Source organism: Chiloscyllium plagiosum, chromosome 12 (genome assembly GCF_004010195.1).
Source record: "Chiloscyllium plagiosum isolate BGI_BamShark_2017 chromosome 12, ASM401019v2, whole genome shotgun sequence".
NCBI lineage: Eukaryota > Metazoa > Chordata > Chondrichthyes > Orectolobiformes > Hemiscylliidae > Chiloscyllium > Chiloscyllium plagiosum.
In genome coordinates, this window is record NC_057721.1 from 43,835,085 (window position 1) to 43,857,283 (window position 22,199).

Sequence of the window (22,199 nt, forward strand, 5' to 3'; positions counted from 1 at the left end):
AAACCAGATATTATCTAGGTCTTGCTGCATTTGAACATGGATTGTTTTAGTGTCTGAAGAGTTACGAATCATATTGACCATTTTGCAAGCATCAGTGCACTTCCCACTTCTGACCTTATGAAGGATGGAAAGTCATTGATGAAGCAGCTGAAGATGGTTTGATCAAGGACACTACCCTGAGAAGCTCCTGCAGAGATGTCTTGGAGCTGAGAAGACTGACCTCCAACAGCCTTACCATCCTCCTATGTGCCAGGTATGACTTCAACCCATGGAGATATTGCCCCTTGGTTCCCATTGATACCAGTTTTGCGATAGCTCCTTGATGTCACACTCAGTCAAATGCAGCCATGATATCAAGGGCTGTCACTGTCACCTCACCTCGAGAATTCAGTTCTTTGTCCATGCTTGAACCAAGGCTGTGATGAGCTTAGGAGCTGAATGGCCCTGGTGGAACCCATACTGAGCACTGCTGAGCAGGTTGTTGCTGAGCAGATTGTTGCTTGATAGCACTGTTGATGACACCCTCTATCACTTTACTGATCATCAAGAGTAGGCTGTTGGAGCAGTAATTGGCTGGATTGGAGTTGTCCTATTTTTGTGTACAGGACACACCTGGCCAATTTTTCACATTGTTGGGTAGAAGCAAGCATTGTAGCTGTATTGGAAGAGCTGGCTGGGGGAATGGCAAGTTCTGGAGCACAAGCCTTTAGTAGTATTGCCAGAATGATGTCAAGGCCCATGGCCCTTACAGTTTCCAGTGCCTTCAACTGTTTCTTGATGTCGCATGGAGTGAATCAAATTGGTTGAAGATTGGAATCAGTTATACTGGAGACCATTAGAGGCCAAGATAGATCATCTACTTGGTGTTTCTGTCAGAAAGTTGTTGGCATCTTCTTCACAGTCATGCTGAAGCACACTTCTGGAATATCAACTGATGGTGTCTACCTTCACACCAAATTGGATGGGAGGCTGTTCAGACTGTCCTGGTTAAAGGCAAAAACCTTTAACTGATTGGAGCTGTCAGAGTTGGGCTATGGAGAAAGGTGGAGGAATGGTACAAATTGGTTACCTCCTTGAATGCACTGACACAGCATTGAAAGGCTCAATGACCTTCTTCTGTAGCACTGTGTGGTTTGCTCTCAGGTTTGGCACAGACTGACTGGAATTCGCATGAAATCTACTGAAATATTATCAACACAAAAGCCATTAGAAAGAACTCATTTCCCTGTCTGACCGCACAGGGAGAAGTTTTGGGAAGGACTTCACTTTTTCTCCCCACAAAGGCTGAATGAAACCACAGTTTAAGGTGCGCGAGGAAAATCCACAGGTTTCCAAGGAATAACCAAATGAAGTGTAATTTTGTGATGATTGATATTTAGCTGCATGCTGATTGGCACTGTTCTCAAGGTATGAATCCAGAAAGTTCACAAAGACTACCCACAATTTTATTGTGACTGGAACTCCATAACTGAGAGTTACTGTATTAAGAAAGACTTGACTCTAATAATTAGGTGATCAAATTCATGTCATCTCTTTAGTTCAGTTACAAACCTGCCGCCGTGTCAAACCCTGCCACTGCAATGCAATGTCAAACCAGTACCTCTTCTGATATTATTAAACGCAACATTTCAGAAGCTTGCCTGTATTTAAATCTGATATTTCATCATCCATAATTAATAGAAAGAATGAGCCTTTATTTTCATGATGCCTTCGATGCACTCAAGCAAATGAAATGCTTTTGAAATGTCACTGTTGGTGAAATTTAGGAAAAATCAATTAATTTGTTACCAAGATTATTCTAAATTAATACCAATAATACATGATTGAATACTGAGTTCCACATTCTGTGGAAGTATTTTTCAACTGAACTATTTGTGTATCATTGTATTTATCTTGAGTATTCAGGGATCTACAGAATTCACTATGGACAGATCTATGTAATAGCTTCCCTGATGAGTTTGTAGGTGATAAGGAAGCGGTGTTAGAATGCTTCTATCAACACAATGTAATGAGCCAGACATATTAAAAAAAGGAACTGCAGATGCTGGAAATCTAAAACATAAACAGAAATTACTGGAGAAACTCAGCAGGTCTGGCAGCATCTGAGAAGAAAAGAATAGAGTTAATGTCAGTGGACCCGAAACATTAACTCTGCTTTTGCCCAAGATGCTGCCAGGACTGTTGATTTTATTCAGCAATTTCTGTTTTTGTAATTAGCCAGATAATTGCCTTCTCATATTTCTTAACAATATCAACTGTGGGAAATAGAATGAGTTGATAATCCAATGCAATCTTAGGCACAAATTAGACTAGTGCTTCCTGATTTTTTCCCACGGTGACCTTGTTTAAATGTTTGAAAGTTGATTTGGCCCAGAGTCAGAGTGGGGTTACAGTTAACAAGTTGTTGCAGTGGTCAGGACTCAAGGGGAGGGGGTGGGTGAGGTTGATGAAAGAGTTGTCAGGGGTGGGTTGATCTTGGGAGGAGAATTACCAAGGCATGTGAGGAGATAGGCTGCACATGTTTTATGTTCTAAGACATAAGACCGCACAGGGAGAAGTTTTGGGAAGGACTTCACTTTTTCTCCCCACAAAGGCTGAATGAAACCACATTTTAAGGTACATGACGAAAATCCACAGGCTTCCAAGGAATAACCAAATGAAGTGTAATTTTGTAATGATTTATATTTAGCTGCATGCTGATTGGCACTGTTCTCAAGGTATGAATCTCAAGGGTTCTCAAGGGTTTGGCACGGTGGCAGGTTTGTAACTGAACTAAAGAGATGATATGAATATGATCACTTAATTATTAGAGTCAAGTCTTTCTTAATACAGTAACTCTCAGTTATGGCATTCCAGTCACAATGAAATTGTGTGTAGTCTTTGTGCTGCATGGTCTTATGTCTTAGAACATAAAACATAGGCCATTGCAGCGCAGTACAGGCTCTTTGGCTCTCGATGTTGCGTCAACCTGTGGAACTAATCTGAAGCCCATCTAACCCACACTATTCCATTTTCATTCATCTGTTTATCCAATGACCATTTACTGTAAATACCCTTAAAGTCGGCGAGTCAACAATTGTTGCAGGCAGGGCGTTCCATGAGCAAAGAAACTACCTCTGATATCTGTCCTATATCTATCACCCTCAATTTAAAGCTTTGTCCCCTCATGTTAGCCACCACCATCCAAGGAAAAGGGCTCTCACTATCCACCCTATCTAACCCTCTCATTATTTTATATGTCTCAATTAACTGGTTTTTAGAGGGCAGCATGGTGGCTCAGTGGTTAGTACTGCTGCCTCACAGTGCCAGGGTCCCAGGTTCGATTCCAGCCTTGGGCGACTGTCTGTGTGGAGGTTGCACATTCTCCCTGAGTCTATGGGGGTTTCCTCCGGGTGCTCCAGTTTCCTTCTACATTCTAAAGACGTGCAGGTCAGGTGAATTGACCATGTTAAATTGCCCGTAGTGTTAGGTAATGGGTAGATGTAGGGGTATGGGTGGGTTGCGCTTCGGCGGGTCGGTGTGGACTTGTTGGGCCGAAGGGCCTGTTTCCACACTGTAAGTAACCTAATCTAATCTAAACTAATCTAAGAGGGAAATGGGTCTGGGTGGGGTATTCTTTGGAGGGTCAGTGTGGACTTGTTGGGCCGAAGGGCCTGTTTCCACACTGTAGGTAATCTAATCTAATAAGTCGCTTCTCACCAATCATTTTTTTGAGCTTTAACGGGACTACAGATACCACTCATTTAGGACACCATCCAAATAAGCATAGTCATGAAAAACAGGGCTTCAAACCTCAAACCAAGAATGTTCCAGAAGAACATCCACACTACAGTCACCATTGTTACCTTGGAATTTATGACCCCAATTGCTCAGCCAAGGGCTCCATTAGGAGTTATAACTCATTCGCTGGGCATTTCGAGTCAAAACTTGTCTCAGCGAATACTGCATATTCCAATGAATACTGACAAAACCAACTCAATAAAGGCAGCACATTGATTGTCCATAAAGTAGTGAATAGTGAAAATATAAAATGGGATCTTGCTGAGGTATTTTGTTGAAGTAGTCAAAATACCATTTTTTTTTAGTGGTTTTTACTTCTGAATCTTTACATTGCATCTCAATTCTAATTCCTGTTTTGAGAATCTTCAAACATTTCTTGTTACAAAGCTTCCCAAGTTCTGTAAAACTAGCCTGCCTGTAAAGCTTCTGCAAACCAAACAAGATTATTGCAAGACCGGTCACTGGAAACAGTGGTAGCAAAGCGCAATTCCAAACGACTCAACATGCTTCAACTTGCTTGGATCCTTCAGTGTGGAGTTTTTACACTGCTCTGGGGTAGGTGGATTCTCATTTGCTCATCTGCCTTTATTAATATTTTGGCAACCATTTCCACTGTAATTCGATTGGTGTAAATAAGTAGATTCGAATGAGCTCACTCCAGATATCATTAACCTATAATTCTATTTTGAACATCATGTTACACCATTTTGCAATTCAGGGAATAAAATACACACACCAAACAAATAGTTCAAAAGAAGTCAGTTTTTTCGAGAAACAAACATGAAAGAAGTTACACAAAGGAAATATCAGCTTTGTGACCAATCAGAGAGTGATTGTTTGTTCAGTGTGTCCCAGAGGTCCTCCCTGAAATGCTCTGCAAGTTGGCATTTTGTCTGCCTGACATCAGAGTTTCTGGGAACATCTCTGGGACACGCACCAAATAACCTCACCGCAGTGTGGCCGACCACTTCAACTCCCCCTGTCACTCCCCATGCAAGTTCTGGGCCTCCTCCACTCCCAAATCCAAGCTATCTGAGGGCTGAATGAAGAACGTCTCATCTTCCGCCTTGGGATCCTTCAACTATACGGTATCAACATTGACATCACCAGTTTCCAAATTTCCCCACTCCAACCCCTCCCTCACCTCATACCTGTTTCAACCCTCCAACTTGGCACCACCCTCTGGACCTGTCCTATCTGTCCATCTTCCTTCCCACCTATCCGCTCCACCCTCCTCACCGACCCATCACTATTACCCCCCCCCCACCTGCATCCACCTATTGCTGCCCCAGCCCCACCGCCCTCCCATTTATCTCTCATCCCCTTCCTCCTCCACATTCCTGATGAAGGGCTTATGCCCAAAATGTCGACTCTCCTGCTCCTTGGATGCTTGCCTGACCTGCCGTTATTTTCAACACCACACTTTTCGACTCTGACTCTCCATCATCTGCAGTCCCCACTTTCTCCTAACAGAACTCAATGTTGAGTCCTGAAGGCTGTAAAATGCCTAATTGAAAAATGAGGTGCTGTTCCTGCAGCTTTCATTGAGCAAGCTGGTTTTTTGAAACAACAAGCAACTGGAATGTTGGGTCATTCTAATGGACAGAGTGGAGGTTTTCTGTAAAGCATCCACCCAATCTGCGTTTTGTGTTAAAGGAGTTTGTATTAAGTGTAAAAGGAGTAAAACTTGTCTTTTTAAAGCAACATTCAAATAAAATAAGACCCATATAGTTCACAAACTCATTTATTTTTACATGATATGTATGAATGAATAGATCATAATGTTCAATTAGGTTTAACAATTTCTGTGTTTCTTCTTATAAGGACAAATTAGTAACTGTAGCTTTGATCTTCCTGTCACCCAGTTTCAGGTTGTAGAATGAGGGAAAATTAACAGCCAAAGATCTTCTTATCGGTATCCTCCGATTTTTAACTCCTGATCTTCTAACATTTTTGGGGTGACAACTCACCAATCAAGCTATCAACTCTGACTGATTTCTTTACCTTGATCCTTTTTGGTTTTAAAATAAAACAACATGTAGTGAACAATTTTTGAAACTGTACATAGTTACTACAGTAGCACTGTGTATTTATTGCCATGAAGTTTTGGCTGGGCTGAAGAAAGTGGGAGATTGAGATTCCTGACGTATTTTCCTTACTGTGCTACCTTTCCACCCTTTCACAGGGACAATTTGGTTTTGAGACAGTGAGATATGCCATAATGCTTTCCCAGTTAAAGACAGATGCTGACCATATCATTGCTTTTTGACTTTTATATCTCCTTTGCATTATTTTCACTTTAGTTCTCACCAAACTTGACCTCTTAGCACATATTTCCCTACACTGGTCTTCAACCAATCATTTGGACTAATGTAATGTGATTTTCAAGTTGATTTGAATTCCTTTCTTATATGGCTCACTTAAAATTATTTGCAACCTATTCCACAGAGTGTGGCGATGATGCGGAATCTTATTTATGGATACTGTGAGTATAAACCAGGATGCACCATATCAAAGAACAGTGAATTATTACCCCAAGTTACCATGTTTGTTTCATAAGCAACCTAATGCCGCTCACTCAATGGAATTGAGTTTTCTGCAACTTATTTTTTCATCTTTACTCGGCATGTATCATTCAGGAAAAGGTTGGTGTGCAATGAAGTGTTTGTCCATATTTTGCAGATCCATGCATTGCTCGGAGACAGGTGAATGTACAAGGAGATTTACTCATCCGGGCTGAAGGACGCCACATAACTATCCAATGTAATGTGAGTGGGTATCAGGGGTCACCAGAGCAGAACTTTGAGTGGTCTCTCTTTCGTCCAGATAAGCCTACACTGAAAATCCAGATTATCAGCACGAATGATCCTACGTTCTCTTATGCCGTGTTTGGAGGAAGAGTGCAGAAGAATGAGATCTACATCGAGAGGCTGAAAGGAGACTCTGTGCTGTTACACATTACAAAGCTGCAAAAAAGTGATGAAGGGACATATGAGTGTGCCACTCCGAGCACAGACAAAGTATACCGGGGGTCCTACAGTGCTAGGACAAATTTGACAGGCAAGTACATTTCTTCAGTATAGCTATTTTGTGCTTCTTACATGCATTCAAATTCCCTCAAACATCATCAGTCCATATGATAACCTAAAATTCACTGATATATATTGCAATCACTGCCTATTACACCAATCAACATAATAACAGAATGAAAAAAATCAATTACATATATGACATATGAAGACATAATGACAAAAGGTGGGTTAAAAATCGATTCATTACCTTGCTATTGTGCAGATTTAGAACTAAAAGTCATACAGGAAGCAGCACAGAATCACCATGATGGTAAAGTCACCACAGACTACCGAACCATAGGACTGCTCTCTTAAAGAGACAGACAGAGAGAGAGACTGACAGATCCACACCCGCTTGTGATTTATCCTGAGGGTCACAACATCTCAGGTGAGAGGGCAAAGTGAACGTAATTTGTGGAACCCTCCCAGGCAATGAATGATGTAAGTATTGCCAGGAAAATTGGTTAAATTGTGTGAGACTAGCACTGAGGAGCTTCTCAACATCAAGACCAAAAAGCCCCATTTTCCAACCGATTGTTGAATGGCGAGATGACAGTTTCCCTCGTGAGCAGCGTGAAGCTTATTTGTATCCATTATCATACGCCAATTTTCCTCTATTTGTTAATTTCATTTATATGCAGTTTCCCATTCTGCCATCCAGTTGATAGAAATTAGATTAGAAATTCCCAACTTGAAAGTCAGACTCTAGGTCACCACTGGCATCAGACAGGGGGTGTTGGCATGTTGCCTACCGAAACCATATAGCTTCAATCCCACACTGACATCAAGTGTCAGCAGTTTGTGCTGCAAACACACTGCATGTCGGGTGGGGGTGAAGACAGTGTAGTTGTATGTGGTTCCTGTTCTGGCTGAACAACCACTGGCACCACCCTGTCTCCTTGTGAGGAAGAGGCACCTGAAATGAGGTGAAGATCCCTCATTCCCCTGTCTGGGGGAGGCTGACAGCACCTGACCTGGTGTGAACTGTGTTGTAAATTTGTGCAGGTGCCAGAAAGCCCAAGAGGTCCTGCTTGCAAGCAAGAGCTTGTGCTTGCAGTGACTGGGAGTAATGAGCAGGCTGCCACATCAGAATGGTGCATAGGTAGTGAGGCAAGATTTGGAAGATAAGGGCCTCAAGGAGAGAAACCCACCATGAACCTTACCAAAATTGACTTTACTGATGCCCAGTAAAATTCAGCCTGTAGTGTGTCATTTTATTTGATAAACAATGTTTAATGAAAAGCAAATCTACACTGATTCTTAAAACGATAATGAACCGCAATTCTGGTGTAGCAACATACAGCCCCTATGGTAAGTCCAAAGTTCATTTGTGTCAAAGAAGAAGCAGCGATTGTGGATCATTAAAACAACAATCTTGGCTAATCTTCCACCTCAACCTCACCTTCATGCCTCAGCCCCACCTCCCTTGATTCCCTGTTACTACCCAAAATCTGTCAAACTTTGTCTCTGAATATACACAAAGATCAAGCACCACAGTACTCCATGGTAGACAATTCTAAAGACTATCATTCCTCTGATTGAATGTGAATTTTTGAGTGTGAGGCAGTACACTTCCATATCAGAATCTATAAGAATGGCCCGCTTAGCACTGAGGTGTGCAGACTGCTAGCTCCATGCCTTTCTCATGTGAATTTTTTTCAAAAGTTAATTCTTCTTAAGGAGTTGATCGCCGCCTTTAGCAATGGTTCACTTCCCAAGGCAGTTTCTACAATGTCAAACAAAGAACTTAGTTTTCTTTCTCAAGGTTTTCTGCTTTCTCTGTAATGTCCTGATTTGTGGAATATATCAGCATGATAATACTATGCTGCGATCTTCAAGCTCTGAATGTTTTTGTACCAGTTGTGATTAGATTAGATTAGATTACTGACTGTGTGGAACAGACCCTTCGGCCCAACAAGTCCACACCAACCCTCCGAAGCGCAACCCATCCAGATCCATTCCCCCACATTTACCCCTTCACCTAACACTACGGGCAATTTAGCATGGCCAATTCACCTAACCTGCACATCTTTGTGACTGTGGGAGGAAACCGGAGCACTCAGAGCAAACCCATGCAGACACGGGGAGAATGTGAAAACTCCACACAGACTGTTGCCCGAGGTGGGAATTGAACCCGTTTCCCTGGTGTTGTGAGGCTGCGGTGCTAACCACTGAGCCACCGTGCCGCCCCAAAGTTGTGTAAGGACAATAGCTGCTGCTTGACAGGACTTTTAGAAATCTACTGTAGCCCTTCGTTTCTCAGCATCTAAGGATTGATTGCGTTGTTTGACTACCAACAACTGGGCTTTCAGTGTAGCAGGCTCTTGAAAGTGGTCAAACCACTCCAGTTATTGGTCCCTTTTGAGGTTCTTCAAGGCTAGCTGCATTTCTATAAGTTCAGAAGCATCAAGATGGCATGATCTAGTTTTGAATTTAAAACCTGCTTTTCTCAAGATGGCTTGTAAATGTTGAACTTCATCTTAATGTACCTTTTTTGAGGTTTGAAGCTTTTCCCCTAATATGTCCAGTCCCTGTTGATGTGCTTTTTACATGATTGTAAAGATGCATTATAGAGTCAGAGAGGTCTAGGCAATAGGAAACAGGCCTTTGGCACATCGCGACTGTGCCAATCAACAAACAAGTGCCTAACTATTCTAATCCAAATTTCCAGCACTTGGTCCATAGCCTTGTATGCCTTGGCATCACTAATACACATCTAAATTGAGGATTGGCTGTCTGACAGAAGGCAGAGAGTTGGGATAAAAGGTTCTTTTTCGGAATGGCAGCTGGTGACAAGTGGTGTCCCGCAGGATTCAGTGTTGGGGCCGCAGCTGTTCACATTATATATTAATGATCTGGATGAAGAGACTGGGGGCATTCTGGTGAAGTTCGCCAATGATACAAAGTTAGGCGGACGGGCAGGTAGTACTGAGGAGGTGGGGAGGTTGCAGAAAAATTTCGACAGTTCAGGAGAGTGGTCCAGAAAATGGCTGATGAAATTCAATGTGAGCAAATGCGAGGTCTTGCACGTTGGTAAAAAAAGAATACAGGCATGGACTATTTTCTAAACGGTGAGAAAATTCATAAAGCCAAAGTACAAAGGGATCTGGGAGTGCTAGAACAGAATTCTCTCAAGGTTGACTTGCAGCTTGAGTCTGTGGTTAAGAAAGCAAATATAATGTTGTCATTTATCTCATGTCAGTTGGAAAGTAAAAGCAGCAATGTGCTACTGAGACTTTATGAAGCTCTCGTTAAACCCCATTTAGAATACTGTGTCCAGTTTTGGGCCTCACACCTCAGGAAGGATATATTGGCACTGGAGCTTGTTAAGCAGAGATTCACATGGATGATCCCTGGAATGGTAGGCCTAATATATGATGAACAGCTGAGGATCCTGAGATTGTATTCATTAGAGTTTAGAAGGTTGAGGGGAGATCTAATAGAAACTTACAAGATAATGCATGGCTTGGAAAGGGTGGATGCTGGGAACTTATATCCGTCAGGCGGGGATACTAGGACCTCTGGGCATAGCCTTAGAATTAGAGGGGGTCAATTTAGAACAGAAATGAGGAAACATTTCTTCAGCCAGAGAGTGGTGAGCCTGTGGCCACAGAGTACAGTAGAGGCTGGGACAGTAAATGTCTTCAAGGTAGAGATTGATAAATTCTTAAGCTTGCAAGGTATTATGGGCTACGGGAAGAGTGCAGGTAAGTGGCGTTGAAATGCCCATCAGTTAGGATTAAATGGCAGAGTGGACTTGATGGGCCGATTGGTCTTACTTCCACTCCTATGTCTGATGGTCTTATGGTCTAAATACTTCTTAAATGTTGATTGTGGGGTGTTAGCTTCTGCTGCTGCAGGTGGGGCATCCTCTACCCTACCTGAAACTCCAATGCTTAACTGTGGAGTTTTTCTAAATATTTTGCTCGTAGAATATTCATGTCACTGACAAAGCCTAAATTTATTGTCTAATTGCCCAATGGTTGGGTAAGAGCCAACACCATTGCTGTAGACCTGGAATCAAATGTGGGCCATCCCATGTATTCCCTTTCCTAAAGGATGGTAGTGTATTAGATTGGTTTTTATAACAGTGATCACATGGTCACCATCAGGCTAGCTTTCAGTTGCAGATTTTATTGAATTCAAATTTCACCATCTGCTATGGTGTGATTTGATCTCATGTCCTCAGTACATTAACGTGGGATTCCAGATTATTAGTTTAGTGATATCAGTGTGACACACAACTTGCCCCAAATTGTTAGATTTTGACTTCCATAATTGAAGATCTCCTTCCAACTTTGCAATTTGAGACATTCCAGAAGTTGTGGCCACTTTAGTTGTCTTAGAACTCTTTGCAGTTCCACTTGTTTCCCTTGTTCCTTAAATTGCTATAAGGTTCTGTTCCACTTCCCTGTTTTGGTCTAGCATTCTACACAGGGAGAAATGACTGCATCTACCTGTGGTTGCAGTTCCTGCACCTGAACCTTTATTTTATTTATGCAAGGGAGATTCTTCTCAAAGAAGGCCACTGGGTTTTGCAAAATAGCGGCACCCAAAGTTCGTGTTCTCAATCTTGATTAAATGGACAACCCAAGTCTCAGTGAGTCCCGAAAGATCAAAGCAAGGTCCAGGATGTCCTGTCATGGCTTACTTTGGTATATTTTCTTCTTGCTAATTTTAGCTCTTTTTGATAAAAATGAAAGGTCAGCATTATATTTCTGTAGGACGATGGATGCAGCACTTGGAATCTTATTTCATAAATCATAAAAAAGCCAGCATACATGTTCAGTAACTTATAGGGATGGCAAACGGATTGATGGCCTTTATTACAATAGGAATGGGGTAAAAAATTAGGGAGACTAGGGATCATTTGGGAGGCAGAGGGGGTTATTGAGAGGAGTTACAGGGAGATAGTCACTCCTCAGGTCCAAGAAAAAGGCAAAATGGGTTACAGTCAGGGGACGGAAAGGGAACTGGCAGGCAGTACATGGATCCCCTGTGGCCATTCCCCTCAACAATAAGTATACCGTTTTGGATACTGTTGGGGAGGACGACTTACCAGGGGAAAGCAGTGGGGTACAGGGCTCTGGCACAGAGTCTGTCCCTGCTGCTCAGAAGGGAAAGGGGAAGAGGAGCAGAGCAGAAATCATTGGGGACTCCATAGTTAGGGGGACAGATAGGAGGTTCTGTGGGGACGAGAGAGATTCACGGTCGGTGTGTTGCCTCCCAGGTGCCAGGGTTCGTGATGTCTCTGATCATGTTTTGGGGATCCTTGAGGAGGAGGGGGAGCAGCCCCAAGTCTTGGTCCACATTGTCACCAATGACATAGGTAGGAAGAGAGATGGGGATTTAAGGCAGAAATTCAGGGAGCTAAGATGGAAGCTTAGAGCTAGGACGAACAGAGTTGTTGTCTCTGGTTTGTTGCCCGTGCCACGTGCTAGTGAGGCAAAGAATAGGGAAAGTGAGGAGTTGAACACGTGGCTACAGGGATGGTGCAGGAGGGAGGCTTTTGGATTCTTGGATAATTGGGGCTCTTTCTGGAGTAGGTGGGACCTCTACAAGCAGGGTGGTCTTCATCTGAACCAGAGGGGTACCAATATCCTGGGGGGGAGATTCGCTAAGGCTACTGGGGTGGGTTTAAACTAATCCAGCAGGGGGATGGGAACAAAATTGTAGTTCGAATATAGAAAAGCTTGAGAATAGGGAGGTCCAAAATCAAGTTTCAGGGAAACAAGATGGCACTGGCAAGCAAGAAGTTGGTTTGAAGTGTGTCTACTTCAACGCCAGGAGCATCCGGAATAAGGTGGGTGAACTTGCAGCATGGGTTGGTACCTGGGACTTCGATGTTGTGGCCATTTCGGAGACATGGATAGAACAGGGACAGGAATGGTTGTTGCAGGTTCCAGGATTTAGATGTTTCAGTAAGAACAGAGAAGATGGTAAAAGAGGGGGACATGTGGCATTGTTGATCAAGGACAGTATTACAGTTGCAGAAAGGATGTTTGGGGACTCGTCAACTGAGGTAGTATGGGCAGAAGTTAGAAACAGGAAAGGAGAGGTCACCCTGTTGGGAGTTTTCTATAGGCCTCCGAATAGTTCTAGAGATATAGAGGAAAGGATGGCAAAGATGATTCTCGATAGGAGTGAGAGAGACAGGGTGGTTGTCATGGGGGACTTCAACTTTCCAAATATTGATTGGGAACACTATAGTACGAGTACTATAGATGGGTCAGTTTTTGTCCAGTGTGTGCAGGAGGGCTTCCTGACACAGTATGTAGACAGGCCTACAAGGGGCGAAGCCACATTAGATTTGTACTGGGTAATGAGCCCGGCCAGGTGTTAGACTTGGAAGTAGGTGAGCACTTTAGTGATAGCGATCACAATTCTGTTATGTTTACTTTAGTGAAAGAAAGGGATAGGTAAATACCACTGGGTAAGAGTTACAGCTGGGGGAATGGCAATTATGATGCGATTAGGCAAGATTTAGGAAGCATAGGATGGAGAAGGAAACTGCAGGGGATAGGCACATTAGAAATGTGGAGTTTATTCAAGGAAAAGCTACTGTGTGTCCTAGATAAGTATGTACCTGTCAGGCAGGGAGGAAGCTGTAGAGCGCGGGAGCCGTGCTATATGAAGGAAGTGGAATCTCTGGTCAAGAGGAAGAAGAAGGTTTATGTTAGGATGGGATGTGAAGGCTCAGTTAGGGCGCTTGAGGGTTACTACGTAGCCAGGAAAGACTTAAAGAGAGAGCTGAGAAGAGCCAGGAGGAGACATGAGAAGTTGTTGGCGGATAGGATCAGGGTAAACCCTAAGGCTTTCTATAGGTATTTAAGGAATAAAAGAATGACAAGAGTAAGATTAGGGCCAATCAAGGATAGTAGTGGTAAGTTGTGTGTGGAGTCAGAGGAGATAGGGGAAGCACTAAATGAATATTTCTCAACAGTATTCACTCTAGAAAATGACAATGTTGTTGAGGAGAATACTGAGATACAGGCTACTAGACTAGGTGTGATTGAGGTTCACAAGGAGGATGTATTAGAAATCCTGCAGAGTGTGAAAATAGGTAAGTCCCCTGGGCCGGATGGGATTTATCCTAGGATCCTCTGGGAAGCCAGGGAGGAGGATGCCAAGCCTTTGGCATTGATCTTTAAATCATCATTGTCTACAGGAATAGTGCCAGAAGACTGGAGGATAGCAAATGTGGTTCCCCTGTTCAAGAAGGGGAGACAATCCTGGTAATTATAGACCAGTGAGCCTTACTTCAGTTGTTGGTAAAGTGTTGGAAAAGGTTATAAGAGATAGGATTTATAATCATCTAGAAAAGAATAATTTGATTAGGGATAGTCAGCATGGTTTTGTGAAGGGTAGGTCGTGCCTCACAAACCTTATTGAGTTCTTTGAGAAGGTGACCAAACAGATAGATGAGAGTAAACCGGTTGATGTGGTGTATATGGATTTCAGCAAAGCGTTCGATAAGGTCCCCCACAGTAGGCTACTGTACAAAATGCGGAGGAATGGGATTGTGGGAGATATAGCAGTTTGGATCAGTAATTGGCTTGCTGAAAGAAGACAGAGGGTGATAGTTGATGGGAATTGTTCAACCTGGAATCCAGTTACTAGTGGTGTACCGCAAGGGTCGGTGTTGGGTCCACTGCTGTTCATCATTTTCATAAACGACCTGGATGAGGGCGTAGAAGGGTGGGTTAGTAAATTTGTAGATGACACTATGGTTGGTGGAGTTGCGGATAGTGAAGGATGTTGTAGGTTACAGAGAGACATAGATAAGCTGCAGAGCTGGGCTGAGAGGTGGCAAATGGAGTTTAATGCGGACAAGTGTGAGGTGATTCACTTTGGTCGGAGTAACCGGAATGCAAAGTACTGGGCTAATGGTAAGATTCTTGGTAGTGTAGATGAGCAGAGAGATCTCGGTGTCCAGGTACACAGATCCTTGAAAGTTGCCACCCAGGTTGACAGGGTTGTTAAGAAGGCATACAGTGTTTTAGCTTTTATTAATAGAGGGATTTTGTTCTGGAACCATGAGGTTATGCTACAGCTGCACAAAACTCTAGTGCAGCCGCACTTGGAGTATCGTGTACAGTTCTGGTCACCGCATTATAAGAAGGATGTGGAAACTTTGGAAAGGGTGCAGAGGAGAATTGAGGGGTGATAGATATAGGACTAATGTCAGAGGTAGTTTCTTTACTCAGAGAGTAGTAAGAATATGGAATGCTTTGCCTGCAATGGTAGTAGATTCTCCAACTTTAAGTACATTTAAGTTGTCATTAGACAAGCATATGGACGTACATGGAATAGTGCAGGTTAAATGGGCTTCAGATTGGTATGACAGGTCGGCGCAACGTCGAGGTAGCCGAAGGGCCTGTACTGCGCTGTAATTTTCTATGTTCTCTGACTGTGTTAATAAACCATATGAAGTACCAGTCAGAATACTGTGAATAGTTTTGGTCACCTTATCTAAAGAATAGTATATTGGCCTTGGGGGCAGTTTCTCTTCGAGGTTATTGAATCTGTCAAATTCTCCACTAGAGGGAGCTGTAGATACTGGGTCATTCGGAATCATTCAAAGCTGAGATAACAGATTTTTAATCATTAACAGAATCATGGGTTATAGGGAAAAAAGCAAGAAAGTGGAGTTGTTGATTATCAGATCAGCCATGATCTCATTGAATGCTGACTCATTGGCCAAATGGCCTACTTCTGTTCCCATACTTTATGGTCTGATGAAATATCAGGAATTAGGGGTCACGGTTTAAAAATCAGAGATTGCCCAGTAAAGTCAGAGGTGATGTGAACCTTTTTAATTATGAGCCTTTGGAACTCTCCTCCTGAAACAGGAAGTGGAAACAGAATCCTTGAATATTTTTAAGACTGAAATGGATATTGTCGTGTTTATCATTAGGAGAAGGCAAGAATGCAGATTTGAAGTTGCAGTCAGATCTGCATGATCTTAGTGAACGGCAGAACAGGTTTGAGGGACTGAATGGCCTGTTTATGTATATGTTCATGTCAATTTGAATCAAGGACAGTTTAATAACATTTTCTCGTAACCGTAACCTAGCCTTCAAAATAAAACTTGCATCCATCCCGTATCCAGTTTATAAATTTTCTTGATAATCGCATTGCAGAATGCATCCTGTAAGCTTATGCAATCTTGGAAGTCAAAATCTTGCAGTGGGTCTGCCACATGCCCCTGAAAGAGTTTATCCTGCCATTCTTCTGTGCCCCCATCCCAATGATGATGCAAGCTGTTGTGGTTTGTGTTCTCTCTGTTGCAGCTACAGTTGTGACTGGTCACTCTTTTCACACTCACAACCCTTTATGAGACTGATTGGTTCGACTTTTTTCACTGGAATGTAGGAAATTGAGGGGTGACCTTACAGAGGTTATAAAATCATGAGAGGTATAGATAATGTGAATGACAGGTATCTTTTCCCTAGAGTGGGGGACTTCAAGACCAGGGGACATATTTTTAAGGGGAGAGGAGAAAGATTTTATAAAGGCACGAGGGACAATATCTTTACACAGAGAGTGATTCATGTGTGGAATGAACTTCCAGAGGAAGTGGTAGATGTGGGAACAGTTACAATGTTTAAAAGACATTTAGCCAAGTAAATGAATAGGAAATATTGAGAGGGATATGGGCCAAGCACAGGTAGGTGGGACTAGTCCAGTTTGGGATTATGTTCAACATGGAATGGTTGGACCAAAGAGCCTGTTTCCACGATGGATGACTCTATGATTGCCCACTGGTAGAGTTTCTTGATGATGTAGGCGATACCTTGTTTTCACACATATGCTATTGTTGAGTTTCTGCGTGCTCATTTCCCACCCATCACCATAAATACTTTTAATTTTCTGTAATGTTTTACTCATTGTGGCTGGTTTTCCCATTTTGTGTTGTCTGTCATGTTTTCCATCGTTGCCTTTCTGTTGTGTTTGTTTTCAGTTTCAGCTTAAGCTCTTGGTCCCTTAGTGGTCAGTGAAATCTAGCAGTTTCTAACCACTAACAACATTGGGTGTTTCTTCAGGTATTTCGCCAACCTGTGGTTTCAGATCGTTGGACTGGTCTTGTGGTTTACCTGTAACACTTTACTGCCAATGAGTTTCACTTTAGGCTTTTACTGTCACTTACCTCTGGTTCTTTGGCTCTGGTCACTGCCGGCTATCATGTAGAAAGGGCTGGGCTCCACTCATCTGAGTAAACTTTAACTAGCTTAATTAACACAACTGTGTACAATGCATGCTGCTGCAGTCTGACAGACACTACCAGAAGAAATAGGAACAGAAGTGGACTCACTAATATTGCTCTGTTATTCTATAAGATCATGGCTGACACATGTCTGAGTTGCAACTGCTATTACATCATATGACCAAGCTCCTTTCACATTAGCTTGGAGTAAATGTATTATTAACTTCATACGCTCAACCTGTGTTTCATATTCCTGAGCCGGGAAAACAGTTAGTGATCACTTACTTTGTCAAGTCGATATACTTCAATTCATTCACTGCATATTCTTCTGCACTAAAGGTATAGAGGATTAGTCTATTAATCTTGCCTCATTGAACAATCTCCTCAACCCACCAACTGGTCTAGTGAACGTTGTCCAAACTATTTCCAACACAAGAATATACTCCTTAGATAGGAGAGCAAAACTGCACACAGTGCTCTCAATCCCCACTAACGCAGAAAGATCTCTTTTACTTTGATACTCCAATTGCTTTGTAACAAAAACCAACACAGCATTTGCCTTCAAAATGTTTGTTTTATCTTTATGTTAAGCTTCTACAATTTGGGAAGAAGGACACGCAAGATGCTCCTGAATGCAATAATTTCCGACCTCTCACCATTCAAAAATTAGTCTGCCTTTTATTATTTTCCAAAATGCAAAGCTTCATACTTTGCCCCATTATGTTCCATCTTCCCACTCACTATCTCCCTCCTAAGCCTTTTGTATCCTCAATTTGTAGTGCAGTTCCCCAGGGATTGGTATTTGCACCTTTGCTTTTCCTGATAAAACTTAATGATCCAGATCTTAGTGTGCAGGGGAGAATATCAATATTTGCAGATGACATGAAACTTGGAAAAAATGTAATCTGTGAGAAGAACAGTGTAGAAATCCAAAAGGACACTGACATGTTGGTGAAGTGGGTGGATGGTTGGCACATGGCGTTCAATGCCCAGAAGTCTGAGGTGCTGGAATTTGGTAGGAAGAACACTGAAAGGCAACATAAACTAAGGTGTACAGTTGTAAGGTAGGTAAGGAGCAGAGGAACCTTGGTGTATATAAGCATAGATCACTAAATATGGCAGGTCAGCTTGAGAGAGCAATTAAAGTATAATGTATTCTTGATTTTGTTAGTAGGAGCATGGACTACAAAAGCAAGGAGATGATGTTAGACTTATACAAGACACTCGTTAGACGTCAACTGGAACATAGTTTTAGGTACCACATTAGAATAAGCACATGAACACATTGGATTCCTGCAAATGGAATTTAGATGAATGATTCCAGGGATGAGAATTTTCAGTTACAAGGATAAATTGAAGAAGTTGGGACATTGGAGAGAAGGAAGATCAGAGCAGATCTGATAGATGTCTTCAAAATTATATAGGGTTTGGATAGAGTAAATAAGGAGAAACTGTTCTGAGTCATAAAAGAACCAAGTAGCAGAGGACACAGATTTAGAGTGAATTGTAAAAGAAGAAATGTGAGGTGAGTAAAAGACTTCTTCACACAAAGTGTGATCACGATCTGGAATGTATTACGTGGAAGTCTGGTAGAGGTAGATTCAATTGAGATTTACAAGAGAGAATTGAATGATTATTTGAATTGTAAGAATTTGTAAGAGTATGGGGAGATTAGCACCAGGTAATAATGCTTGTTTGAAGAGCCAGTGTGGGCAAAATGCGCCAATCTGCGTCCTTCTGTACTGTAATGCTACCCTTATTTTGCAATTCACCATTTACTGTCCCACCTAACTTTGTATAATCAGCAAACCTGGATACATTACGCTCAGTACACTGAGCTCAGTAAGACCAAGAACAGATAAAGACAGACTACCATTAGTTTGAACTGATTTCAGTATAGTAACAGACTACGGATGGAATCTTATAGGCATCCTATAGGCATCTGTTATAGAATGTATGGCATCACAGAATTTTTCATTACAGAAACATGCAATTCAGTCCATCATTTATGCACTGGCTCCTGAATGAGGGATCAAGCTTGTCCCATTCTCAAGGCTAATCTCCATAAGAATTAGGCTAATTTCTCTAATCTTTCATTGTATCTAAAATCCCTCATTCCTGATATCATTCAAGTAAATGCCCTTTACACTCCCTCCAGGGCTTTAACCTCCTTCCTTAAATAAGGTGTCCAGAACTGAATGCAATACTCCAAATTAGGTCTGACCAATGACTTTTTGAGGTGTCACATTACTTCCTTGTTTTTATACTCCATACCTCCATGTATAAACCCAAGGATCCCACAACATCACAGTCTTGGTTCAAACATGGACAAAAGACTTGAATTCCAGAGGTGAGGTAGAGTGACAGCCCTTGACATCAAGGTTATATTCGACCAAGTGTGGTATGAAAGAGCCCTGGTGAAACTGCAAACAATGACTATCATGGGGCAAACTCTCCAATGATTAGAGTCATACCTGGCACATAAGAAGGTGGCTATGGTTGTTGGAGAGCAGTCAAATCAACTCCAGAACATCTCTACAGGAGTACCTGAGGGTAGTATCCTAGGCCCAAACATCTTCAGCTACTTCATCAATTATCCTTCCTCCAACATAAGGTCATAAGTGAGGATGTTCACTGATGATTACACAAAAGTTCGGTACTATTCACAACTCCTCAGATACTGAAGCAATCTATGTTCGAATACAACAAAATCTGGACAATATTCCAGGCTTGAGCTGACAAGTGGGAAGTAACATTTGTGCCACACAAATTCCAGACAAGGACTATCTCCAATAAGAGACAATCTAACCACTGCCCCTTGACCTTCATTGGTGTTACCATCACTGACACCCCACTGTAAACATCCTGGGGGTTATCATTGATCAGAAACTCAAGTGGACTCATCACATTCACAGAGTGGCTACAAGAGCAGATCAGAGGTTAGGAATACAGGAGCAAGTAAATCACCTCCTGACTCCCCAAAATCTGTCCACAATCTACAAGGCACAAGTCAGGGGTTTGATGGAATACTCCCCACTTGCCTGAATGGGTCAGTTCCATCAACATTCACAAAGCTTGTTACCATCAAGACAAAATAGCCTGCTTGATTGGCACTACATCCACAACCTCCTATATCCTCCACCAATGATACACAGTAGCAGCAGTGTATATTATCTATAAGGTGCAGTGCAGAAATTCAAGGGGTACTTAGACAGCACCTTCCAAAACCAAAACTACTTCCATCTAGAAGGACAAGGGCAGCAGATACATGGGAACATCAGTAACTGCAAGCTCCTCTCCAAGCCACTCGTCATCCTGACTTGGAAATATATTCTTGTTCATTCATTGTCACTGGGTCAATATCCTGGAATTCCCTCCCTAAGGACATTGTGAATCAACCCACAGCATTTGGACTGCAGTGGTTCAAGAAGGCAGCTTCCCACCACCTTTACAATGGCAGCTAGGGACAGGCAATAAAATACTGGCCAGCCAGCAATGTCAATGCCCCACCAGTGAATTTTAAAAAACAACTGTTTCAGCATGCCTGGATATAGTAAAGACTGCAGATTCTGAAAGTCAGAGTTGATAAAATGTGGAGCTAGAAGAGCACAGCAGACGAGATAGCATCGGAAGAGGAGGAAAGTAGACATTTCAGGTCAGGACCCTTCCTTCAGACTGCCTATCCAGAGAATTGTGCACTTGAACCTGAAGTCCCTCTGCTCCTGCTCCCCTCAAAATTGTACAAGTGAACCTGTATTGTCTCTCCATGTTTCTTCTCCTGAAATGCAATACCTCACATTTCTCTGCATTGAAATTCATCGACTAGGTTTCTGCCCACTTGATCACCTTGGCAGTGTCCCTTTGAAGTTGTTCAACATCATCCTCACAAATCATATTCTCCCTAATTTAGTGTAATCTGCAAATTTAGAGATTTTACCTCACCACCCATCCAAAAACTGTTTATATAAATCAGAAAAAGCAGAGTTCCAACACTGATTCATGGGGAACACCACTTTCAACTCATCTCCAGGCCGAGAAATGCCCCTCTATACCTACCCTCCGTTTCCTATCTTTTAGCTACCTTTCAATCCATGCTGCCAAGGACAATCAATCCCAAACATTTCTAATTTGCTAACCAATCTTCCATGTGGTACCATATCAAATGTTGTATGAAACAGTAAATATACAACATCTACAAATGTACAACACCCTTATCTATTGCCTGGGTCACCTCGTCAAATAACTCAATAAAATTTGGCAGTCATGACCTGCCCTGGACAAAGCCACATTGATTGTCTAGTATTAACTTATTTTTCTCTAGGGGCATACTTACTTTGTCCCATATTATGGCCTATATCAATTGTCCCACTATTGATTTCAAGCTGACAGTCTATAGTTTCCTGGGTTATCCTTTGCCTCTTTCTTAAACAGTGGTGCTACATTTACAATCTTTCAGTCCCCCAGGATTAATCTTGTGTTCAGAGAAGCCGGGAAAACTTCTGTTAATGGTCCCATGATTGCACCCTTACCTCATTCAGCAATCCAGAAAGCCATCCCAGCTGGGCAACTTCGCTATTTAAAGTGCTTTTAGCCTTTTTAGCAGCTCTTCTTTATCAATCATTATTCTGCTCAGTTGCTCAACAATCACATTTTCAACTGTGCCATTATCAACATCTCCTACAACAAAAACAGAAATTGCTGGAAAAAGGGAGCATGTCTTGCAGCACCCATGGGAAAAAAGCAGAATTAACATTTTGAGTCCAGTAACTTCATTAAATGCAAACCATGAGACCATCATAGAGAGTGGATGTCATGTGTAAGCTTATGTGCCAAATAAATTACAATCCTGGATTGCTTTGCAAATAAAGTCACTTCTTGGTTCATAGATAGCCTACACTTGTCAAGCCTTTCTGCACGGCAAAACTATCTGGAGTGTGCCTGACTGTATTTGGTACAATGTTAAAAAGACAAGAATATTGCTTCAGAATATGCACCTCCATAAAATCCTCACCAAAAGACGAGGAGTAAAACCAACAATACAAATAAGTTTTGCTCTATCCTTTCTCAAAATCAAATGTATTTAGCTCCAAGTTAAATTTGCACACACAATTAATCAATGCTCCATGCCTGTACTCCCGTTC

The 22,199-nt window shown here is 42.1% G+C and overlaps 1 protein-coding gene across 1 annotated transcript in view; it reads left to right on the top strand.

Annotated features, from left to right (window-relative positions):
* Positions 1–4,283: 4,283 nt before the first annotated feature.
* Positions 4,284–22,199, top strand: part of LOC122555504 (immunoglobulin superfamily member 2-like) — a 34,832-nt gene continuing 16,916 nt past the window's right edge. The window contains exons 1-2 of the mRNA XM_043701529.1: positions 4,284–4,335; positions 6,607–6,840. Coding sequence (XP_043557464.1) covers positions 4,284–4,335; positions 6,607–6,840 — 286 coding nt within the window. The remainder of the gene's footprint in view (positions 4,336–6,606; positions 6,841–22,199) is intronic.